This window comes from Thalassophryne amazonica, chromosome 7 (genome assembly GCF_902500255.1).
Source record: "Thalassophryne amazonica chromosome 7, fThaAma1.1, whole genome shotgun sequence".
NCBI classification, from domain to species: domain Eukaryota; kingdom Metazoa; phylum Chordata; class Actinopteri; order Batrachoidiformes; family Batrachoididae; genus Thalassophryne; species Thalassophryne amazonica.
The window spans coordinates 119807389-119818254 of record NC_047109.1 but is presented as its reverse complement, the minus strand read 5'-3'; the positions used below and the strand labels follow the sequence as shown (position 1 = coordinate 119818254).

The 10866-nt window shown below is 43.5% G+C and overlaps 1 protein-coding gene across 1 annotated transcript; it reads left to right on the top strand.

Annotated features, from left to right (window-relative positions):
• The first annotated feature begins 2946 nt into the window (after window positions 1-2946).
• Window positions 2947-10411, top strand: zgc:172323 (uncharacterized protein LOC564165 homolog). Its single transcript, XM_034173694.1, has 11 exons — window positions 2947-3439; window positions 5376-5535; window positions 5660-5809; window positions 6129-6248; window positions 6343-6438; window positions 6757-6891; window positions 6963-7073; window positions 7172-7282; window positions 7410-7534; window positions 7619-8614; window positions 10206-10411. Exons 1-11 carry the CDS (start codon window positions 3216-3218, stop codon window positions 10297-10299), a joined length of 2322 nt encoding a protein of 773 aa, XP_034029585.1. The 5' UTR covers window positions 2947-3215; the 3' UTR covers window positions 10300-10411.
• Window positions 10412-10866: the final 455 nt, after the last annotated feature.

The following is a 10866-nucleotide window of genomic DNA, read 5'->3' as shown; positions in this document are numbered from 1 at the left end:
ACTGAGGTCCTTAGTCTAGGTCTTGTTAACATAAGATCACTGTCCTCAAAATCATTGTTGATCAATGATCTAATTATTGATCATCACTTAGATATGATTGGGTTATGTGAAACCTGGTTTAAACCAACAGCTGTCCTTCCCTTAAATGAGGCCTGCCCACCAGCATATACATTTAGTCACGTCCCTCATGATGCGAAGCAAGGCGAGGGTGTTGCTCTTATTTATAAATCTAGGTTTAGCTTATTAGTTGTTGGGGGTCACAAATATAACTCATTTGAGCATCTGATTCTCTGCTCTGCTCAGGATATTACGCACTGCCAAGGTCAGAAGAATAAAAATCAGCCATATTACTTTGTATATAGGCCTCCTGGCCCATATTCTGAATTCTTAGATGAATTTGGTGCGTTCATCTCTAACTTGTCAACAAGTGCAGATAACATTCTGATCATTGGTGACTTTAATGTTCATATAAATAAGCCTTCTGATCCCCTCTGCAAATCATTTATGGAAATTGTGGATGCATTTCAGCAATACATTCGGGACTCGACGCACATTAGTGGAAATACCCTGGATTTGGTTCTCACACGTGGTATTGCTGTCTGGAATGTTGACATCATGCCTCTGTGATGCCTCATGCTTCACAGTCACCTTGGTTCAATGATTACCTGCGTGACCTCAAGCATAAGGCTAGAGGTCTAGAACGGAAATGGCGTCATTCAAAATTAGAAGTATTCCACCTTGCGTGAAGTGATGCTATCTTAGACTATAAGCATGCATTACTGGCTACAAAGTGGACCTGAGGTATTACCTAGATTTACAGAAATTGATAGTATCTCATTAGGCATGCTGATGAAAACTCATAATGTCAACAAAAAGCACAACCTGTTTATTTGATCCTATACCAACAAAACTGTTTAAGGACCTGTGGTCCACTCTTGGACCGACTGTGCTGGAAATTATTAATCTTTCTTTAACTTCTGGATCTGTTCCTAAATGTTTCAAATATGCAGTGATTAAGCCATTATTTAAGAGACTTAATCTTGACCCGAGTGTGTTGAAAAACTATCAACCGATATCAAATTATCATTTTGCTCTAAAATTCTGGAAAAAGTGGTGTCACGGCAGCTCATGGACTATCTTACTGAGAATAATCTCTTTGAGCCACTGCAGTCTGCTTTTAGAAAATATCATTCCACAGAGACGGCTCGCACTAAAGTGGTGAATGATCTTCTGCTTATGATGGATTAGGACACCACTACTGTTCTGTTGCTGTTAGATCTCAGTGCTGCATTTGATACAGTGGATCATCATATTCTACTTGATAGGCTGGAGAATCATTTTGGGATTACTGGGAGTGCCCTTGCATGGCTGACGTCATACTTGACCAGTCGTTCTCACTGTGTTTTGTACAGTAACACTACCTCTAACCTTAGTGACATGAAATTTGGGGTTCCACAGGGGTCCGTCTTAGGCACCCTGCTTTTCTCCCTTTATATAGCACCCCTTGGGCACATATTGCGGCGTTTTGGGATTACCTTTCACTGCTATGCTGATGATACTCAGTTATACATGCCGATAACTGCTGGTAATCTCATTCACATAAAATCCTTAGAAGATTGCCTTGCAGCAGTGAGAAGTTGGATTTCTAGAAACTTCCTACTTTTAAACTCTGATAAGACTGAAATGATGGTTCTTGATCCAGTGAGACATCGGCATCAATTTGACCAGTTAACGCTCAGCCTAGGCTCGTGTGTCATTCATCACACTGACAAAGTGAGGAACCTTGGGGTCATTTTTGATCCTATGTTGTCCTTTGACCTCCACATTAGAAAAATTACAAGGACTGCTTTCTCCCACCTGCGAAATATAGCAAAGATCTGTCCCATCCTGTCTATGGCTTGAGACCCTGATCCATGCATTTATCTCTTCTAGATTGGACTACTGCAATGTTCTATTTTCTAGTTTACTGCAGTCTAGCATTAGGGCTCTCCAATTGGTTCAAAACGCTGCTGCCAGACTTTTGACACGAAGCCAAAAGTTCGACCACATTACACCCATTTTGGCGTCTCTTCACTGGCTTCCTGTCCCAGTGAGATCAGATTTTAAGGTTCTGCTACTAACCTATAAAATTGTTCATGGACTGGCACCTCCCTACCGAGCTGACCTAATTAAACCTTACGTACCAGCCCGGGCTTTGCGTTCTCAGGGTGCAGGACTAAAAAGTCTGTGGGTCACAGAGCTTTCTCTTATCGTGCCCCTGTTCTGTGGAATGATCTCCCTGCTTCAATAAAACAGTCAGATTCTGTGGAGACTTTCAAGTCCAGACGTGACACATTTATTTTCCTTTTCGTATGGCTAGCATACTGGTATAGTATAGCATTACGCTTTTTACTCTTTTAATTCATTTTATTAGTAATTGGAGCGTGCCGCAGCCTCAACTTTATCTAAATTCTGGGTCTTTTAATGAAGCTTAGGGCTAGTGGCCGGCGATCACCTTAGTATTTCTTCTGTTTTTCCTTGTTGTTTAATACTGACAAATTATACAGTATTTTTTTTTGTCTTTCTGATGACTGATTCTGTTTTTTTCTCTCTGTTTAAGGTGCAGCTCCATCCAGAGATGGGTGTGGTATTTGTGCTGGAGACCCTCCTGTCCTGTGCACCAACAGCATTTCCTGTATATTTGTTTTGTGAATTGTTCTGTAATTTGTCTGTATCATGGCCCAAGCAGAGGGTCACCCCTTTGAGTCTGGTCTGCTTGAAGTTTCTTCCTCAGAAGGAGTTTTTCTTTACCACCTTTGCTCTCGGGGTTAGTAAGGTTAGACCTTACTGTGTGGAGTACCTTGAGGCAACTCTGTTGTGATTTGGCACTATATAAATGAAAATAAATTGAAATTGAATAATTGAAGGAATCACACAGGATCATCAGAGGGAGTCTGACAGGGATAATGTGAACATGGACTCACGGAGATCCAAACCCAGCACTGCTCCTCACAAGCTAATGACACATATCTGAGCAGCGGGTCTGAGCTGATGCAGAGGTTCAACATTCCACAGGTGCTGGTTCATGAGCCATGACAGGGTCAGGGTGTGGGCTGCAGTGCGGGCTATAAAACCCGAGGTCGTGCCGACCCGTCCTGAGTGTGAATGCAGAGTAGCAGCGGCCCCAGTTTTCAGATTTCTGTTTTTTTCCCTGCAGAGGACAACAAGCTGCCAGCATGAGCCGCAGCCCAGAGAGGATCTCGTCCTATCGCCGTCACTTTGAGGACAGCGCAAGCTCGTCCTACCAGGTCAGAGTGTCCAGTCCGTCCCCCACCAGGCGGGAGACCCGTCACGGCTCAGCCGGCTGCTCCTGCAGAACAGGAGCCGGCAGTGTGCGTGTGGAGTCGGTGGGACGGCGCACGGTGTCAGCCGCACGCAGACCTCGCCTGGTTGGAGCAGGGTGAGACACAACGCCACGGGGTCACTGACCCCGGAGGCCACAGAGTCTAAAGCTGCTGGTACTACCTGAGAAAAGGAACTTATACAGATAAAATATGAAACTGTCATATTAAATATTTCATATGAAACTAGGAGGGCACTCAGAGAGTACACACTTCCACCAAGGGGGGAAAAAAACGATTCCTGGAATTTGTCTTAAATAACAACGTGTCTGCAGCTTTATTTCTTGTCTTCGTGTGTTTTACGTTAACAGACTTGGATCCTGTAGAAATTCAATCCGTTATGAATACATTAAAGGAATTCCATTCCTGAAAAGAAAAACTCTACTGTGACCCATTTTGAACTGAAACGTGATTAAAATGAAATATTTATATATACATCATATACTAGTTCAGAAAAATGTCATTTACACCATTTAAATATCTTTGTTTCATTACATTTTTACAATAATTAAATATTTTGGGTGCACTTTTAAACTTTTCAACCCAGTCTCAAGGCAGTTCATGGTGGCTTTACGAAAAGTACATTAATCTACATTAATCAGTACTGTCAGAGACCACCAGGGGGCCAAGGCCCACACTGCTCTAAAGTGATGATAAATTCAAAATTGTCATGAAAATTCATATAGTTTCTGGGTCAGATTTAATGATAAAGTCTAAACATGACATTGTCACATCAACCAGCTTGAGATCATTTTAGACCTCTGAATGGAAGTGCAAAATTAAACACGCCAATTTAGAATAGAACAGAACAAAACAGAATAGAACAGAACAGAAAAGAATAGAATAGAACAAAACAGAATAGAATAGAATAGAATAGAAGAGAATAGAATAGAACAGAACAGAATAGAATAGAATAGAACAAAACAGAACAGAACAGAATAGAATAGAACAAAACAGAACAGAATAGAATAGAACAGAACAAAAAAAAAACAGAATAGAATAGAATAGAACAGAACAGAACAGAACAGAATAGAATAGAACAAAACAGAATAGAATAGAATAGAATAGAACAAAACAGAATAGAACAGAATAGAATAGAACAAAACAGAATAGAACAGAACAGAATAGAATAGAATACAATAGAATAGAACAAAACAGAATAGAACAGAACAGAACAGAATAGAATAGAATAGAATAGAACAGAACAGAATTATTGCTGTTGGAACACACATGGTTGTGCAGGGGAGATGAGATGTGGTTTCCAGTTCTATTCAGATGCCTGAGGAAAAACAGTGAAGGGAAGTTAAATGTATATAAAAAACTTAAATGGCAAAACAACAGTACAACAAATATGAGAGTGATGAAGATAGTTCAGTGTCATCACTTGCTGTTGACTTGTGGAACAGCCTAATTAACATTAAACCAGGACTGTCATATGAGCAACTGTAAATATCATGGGCACACGTGCAGACACATGGACAGTCAGTGTGGATATCACACTGGATCATTTATCTTTCACAGTATCTGGAGTCCTAAATTACATTACATTGTGGGTTTTTTTTTTGGGGGGGGGGGGGGGGAGGTGACCTGGTTTGCTCTTCAAGTTAGTTGTACAGGTGTTGAAGACTTTCAGGTCAGCAGTTATTTAATAATTTTAAAATGACTGAAGCTGATGACACTGGATGCCCTTTCTGATGCCTCTCCAGATGTATGAATGGGCACAGAGGGCTCTGAACCCTACAGACCACATAATGATATTGTAACATGCAGAGCAGAGGTGAGACAAAGTCACTCTCAAGTCATCAATCAGCAAGTCCCAAGTCAAGTCTCAAGTCATAATTAAAACCAATTGTTTGCAAGATGACTTGAGACTTGACTTGGGACTTGCAGATTGATGACTTGAGAATGACTTGGCAGTGACTTTGTCCCACCTCTGATGCAGAGAGACGGGATTTATTTTATTTTGTTAAATAAGGGGTGCTGGTGTGTTTGCAGAGTGAGTGCTGGAGCTTTGGTCTGTGTCGGGCCCCATGGAGAGATTCCTGTGGATCTGGACGTGGCCTCGGCTGAGAACCAGGAGTTCCTCAGCACCAGAACAAGCGAACGTCAGGAGATGATTGTCCTCAATGACAGACTGGCTGTATACATCGATAAGGTATGAAACCCAAAGTATTTTACCGTGTGTGTGGGTGTAAATCAGGTTCGTGGGGCTCATTTTTCCAGCCTGCTGTGGCGTCCGACTCACTTCCTGTCACATCACAGATGGTCTTGTTTTAAAGGTTCGATCACTTGAGCAGCAGAACAAACTACTGGAGGCAGAGATCGAGGCCTACCAGAACCGCTTCCAGAAGCCAACAGGTCTGCGCCTCTTATACGAAGAGCAGCTGAGGGAGCTGAAAATGATCGCCGACCAGATGAGAGTCCAGCGGGTGAGACGACTCTACTTCAACACGTCATCCTGAGGTCTTTGTTCCCAGCGAGGTTTACACCTCGTCCAGCTGCATGAGGTCCTTCCAGGTAACAAGACGTCACCTTGGTGTTTTCAAGGCTTCTTACCTGGTAACAGCTTGTTCCTGGCGGTCTGACGGAGGTAGAGCTGCGGCGTGATTCTGCACAGGCGCTTTCAAAAACACATCGAATGATGACGTTCAAGCGCAAAAAGCAAAAGAAGCTCTGTTTGCACACGTTCTCACACCCACCTCCAAATCGAACACACGGCTGTGTTACTGATGAGCTTCTCGTTTTCAGGACGTTTCCTTGGTGGCAAAGAAGTCTGCAGCTGCCCAACTGGAGGCGATGAAAGTTAAATACGAGGAGGCGGTTGAGCAGAGGAAGAAGGCCGAGGCAGACATAGAAGCTTTCCGTCCAGTACGTTAACCAACGCAGCGCTTTGGAAAAAAATCATCCAGCACCAGCACATGAATAAACAACACTGGTGAGAATAATGATGTTCGCTCTGCAGGATGTGGACAAAGCCACGTCTTCACGGATCACCATGGAGAAGAAGCTGGAGCAGCTGGAAGCTGAGATTGAATTCCTGACACGCGTCCATCAACAGGTAGATCACAACTCTACATTTATATCAACACGTTAACTTTGGTTTTCATTATTATTAAAGGCGTCATATTACGCAGCTTTTCAATGAGCTAATATACTCAACAAACACATTTGGACTTGTTCCTGTTTTTCATGCACTGAAGTAAAAAATCTCAGACTTCTTCACCTTTGCCAGTGTGACCCGCCCACCCGGCTGACGTGACAGATCATCAAACTGCACGATTATTACACAAACGTCACCATTAAAGGCCACTCTAAAGTGTGCAGCCAGAAAACATTATGCACAGTGTGACCTCTTTATTTTACTTTGTTTGTGCAGGAAATTGATGAGCTGATGAAGCAGATCTATGCGGCTCACGTCTCGGCTGAGGCTGCGTTCGCTCTGCCTGACCTGGCAGCCGCTTTGAAACAAATCCAAAAGCAGTATGATGACATTGCTTCCAAAAACCTCCAGGTAAAATGAGGTCATCAGCAAGTCAAAGCCTCTGAATTTAAAATGAACATCATGTCTTCTTTATTTTCTAGGAGATGGACTCGTGGTATAAAAACAAGTTTGTAGATCTAACCCAGAAGACATCAAGACATGTGGACAGGATTCGAAGTGTTAGAGAAGAAATAGCAGGTGCCAAAAAAGACGTAAGTATCAAAACTTACAGAATAAGGAATGATTAGATAACATCATTTAAAAATAGGAACAGGAATTTGAAGTGACATTGTTCTAAATTTAACTTAAGATCCAAAGCAAAGAGCGTGACTTGGATTCTCTGAGGACCAGCAATGAAGCTCTTGAAGCCAAAATCCGAGAGAGACAAGAAAAGTATAAGAAGGAATTGGAAGACCTGCAGGTAGAGTGCATGAGCCTCGTGCACTCCTTCAGTGCACGGAACAGCTCCTCCTTCATTAACAAACACAGTCCCGCAGACACAAAGTCACCACCACAGCTCCTTCATACAGCTCTGTCTGAACCATTAGGCTCAGATTGAGGTCCTGCAGCTTGAGCTCAAATCCACCAAGGAGAAGATTGCACTGCACCTACGTGAGTACCAGGACCTGCTGAATGTCAAGATGGCTCTGGAGATTGAGATCACCACTTACAGGTGAAGGAAATATCATTTCAGATCGGACATAATGCCACAAAATATATGCATATAAATCTTTTCTGTTGCATTTTCATTTTACAGAAAGCTGATTGAAGGAGAGGACCTGCGGCTCTCTGGCATGATACAAACACTGTCTCTGACCAGCTGTAGCATGAACGCCATTGATGCTGGGATGGGCACAGGTTTAGGTGGAGGAGGCATGGGTGGTGGAATGGGCAGTGGAATGGGCGGAGACATGAGCAGTAGTATGAGCGGTGGCATGAGTGGTGGCATGAGCGGTGGCATGGGCGGTGGAATGGGCAGTAGTGTGAGCATTGGCATGGGCAGTGGAATGGGCAGTAGTATGAGCGGTGGCATAGGCAGTGGAATGGTTGCAGACATGGGCAGTGGCATGGGCAGCAGCATAGGAGGTGGACTGGGTGGTGGTGGTTTTGTAGGCATGGGGAGTGGACCAGGAACAGGTGTAGGAGGCCAAGGTACAGGTTCAGGCAGCGCTGCCAGAGGACAAAGTGGAAGAATGGGTCCTGTAAGTCCAGATGACAGGAAAGGACCTACCAGTAGGATTGGTGTGGCTGACGTTGGTGGTGGTCATGGATTTGGAGTTGGAGATGTGGATGGAGGAGTTGGAGGAGGAGTGGGTGTGAGTGCAGGAATTTCTGGAGGGGGTGACAGGGGAAATTTGGGGTTTGGTGCAGGAGTGAAGAGTGATAGTGGTGTCACAGTGAGTACAGGAGGTGGCAGAGCAGGCTCAGGGGACACGGGTGTTATAGGTGGGGGTACAGATGAACGGACAGGAGGTGGAACCTCTAGAGGCAAGGATGGAGACAGGGGTAAAGACCATGGAATGGCTTCTGCCGGAAGAGGAAGAGATGGAGGAACTGCAGGCAGTGGAGTTGTGAAGGGTGCAGGGAAAACAGCTGGAGATGATGTAGGAGTTGTTGTATCTGGCAGTGGGGGAACTGGTGTAGGAATTGGTGGTACTGGAATAAGATACGGATCAGATGACTATGATCGCAACATCGAATCCTACACAACGCAGGCGGTGGAGGTGACCGAAAGAAGGACGGTGCTCATTAGGTAAAGGTACCATCAGGTATTTTTTCTGTTTCCTTTAATCACAATTTATCATCACATCAGGAAGCAAAACATGAAGCTTGAGATGAGCTAGATTCATGATAAAGAAAAAGAAAGAAAAGACCTTAATGTGGAATTCAGACTGGTGGAATTGTTTTAGTGCAGTGGTCTCAAACTCCACTTCACTGAGGACTAGTGTCTGATCAAAGGTGAAAATAAATCAATCAATACATCATATTAAACCCTAATGATAATAGATCAGTAGGTTTTGCCTGCAATTTCTACAGGAAAAAACCACCAAGCTGGCAGTTTTCATACCCAGTGCAGGTCAGGGAAGGGCTGCTCTGGTGCACCACATCGCAGCCTCCTGGATAACAACTACCAAGGCAGAAAACCGGTCCATCCCCACCTCTTGAAAGTGACCATCTACCTGCCACAGCCAGGTGATACATGGACCTTGGCCTTCTCCAGCAGTTGAGGTCCTCAACATTGAGACTCCTCTGTCTTGGATCATTCTCAGAGAAACACACCACATGGCCTGAATGTCATAGCTGGCGTTCCCTCACAATACGAGTAATACTCCTCCTCTCAGTCTTCCTCAGTAACCACTCACTTGAAACAGTCATTTCAGTCATACCTGAGGATCCTCCGAAGAGACCAATGGCCCAAAACATCTAGTCATCGCCTTAAGCCAAGTTTCACAACCACACAGTACAATCTGAAGCACTAGGACCTGAAATGCATCGTCTCACCTCTGAGCAGAGACCTCGTGCTCGTCCCAGACATCTCCCGATCTCAAAGGCTGATGACATGAATGTCCTTGCTGAGATCAGTGAATCTGTCTAGAAGTTCAACATTTCACCACATGCAGATAAACATCTGCTGGCTGAGGCTGTCTCTCCCTTGGGGGGGGGGGATGCTGAGTTGCTGCAGGAACAAGACGCTCAACTGCTTCACTTCATGTGAGGAGTTTAGGGACAACAGTGCCACTCTGGGTGGGTAAGACTAAGTCTTCAGTTGAGGACAGTGAGTGGCTGAGATCATCATACAGCAACTTCTGACAGGACGTGAACAATCACGTTACAGCTCCCAGCAACCTTCTTAATGTTTGCTGAAATCAAAACTTGGAATTTGCAACCGAGAAGAAACATAATTGAATAATAAAAAATAAAGCAAGTATTGGCCCATAATCTTTTTGCTTGTGTGCCACATTCGGCCCTCAGGCTGCCAGTTTGAGACCTCTGACCTAATAAGTACTGAAGTAAATAATGCACATTTTTTTTGTGGTCTGAGATGCCAGAGGACAGCTGCCTATTTCTGCATGGATCACATCCACCTGAGCTTCTTTTGTAGTTTATTACATCCACTCACTGAAAAAAGTGAAACACAGTGCACTTCATTCAAAGGACTTATTTATATTGGTCTAATGGAAAATTGTGGTTTCCAGTTTAAATCTGCTGGAATCACTTTACAAAATCAGAATTATAAATTGTGAGAAACTAAAAAAATTAGCTGTAACAAATTACATCAATTTTTTTAAGTTGATTCAAAGTAGCATTTTTTTCAGTGAGCTGTGTGACGTCTCTCCCGACAGAACCGTCAAAAATGAGGACGATGAGGTGGAGGTGGACCACCAGGAACAGACCTACATCGTCAGTGGTGCAGCCGATGATTCTGACAATGAGTAAGCGTGAATTCCCGAGCGACCTCCTCTCATGCTTCAGCCACCACGCCCCTCTGAGCTTTGCAATGACCAAACCACATGTCTGGGCGCTGACCTTTGCCCTTTGTCCTGGACAAGAATTGTGTGAATGATCCTTTGTGAGAATTAAACCTTCATGCAAAGGGTTGAACGCTGAACATTCTCTCTAAAATGTGTGTGTTTCAGTTTCCTTCAATGTACTCAATGCAAATAAAGCTATTAGCAATCAATTACCATGATGTCTTGTTTAATGCTTTTTGTTTGTTGTAGCTTAAAAACAAAGATTAGTATCCACTGCAGCTGATCTCACACAGAATACTGCAAAACAAAAAAGCAGACAGAAATGATAGGGATGGTATCATACGGTGGCTGGGAAGTGCAAATCAAAATTACAAAAAGCAAAACACTTTTACAAAAAGTCCTGAAACAAATTTACAAAATGACAGACATTTCCCTTCTATCAGAATCTGTCATTTCTAAATTTGTTTTGGGACTTTTTGTAAAAGTGTTCTGCCTTTTGTAACAGTGTTTTTGTACTTCCCAGCTACCGTAG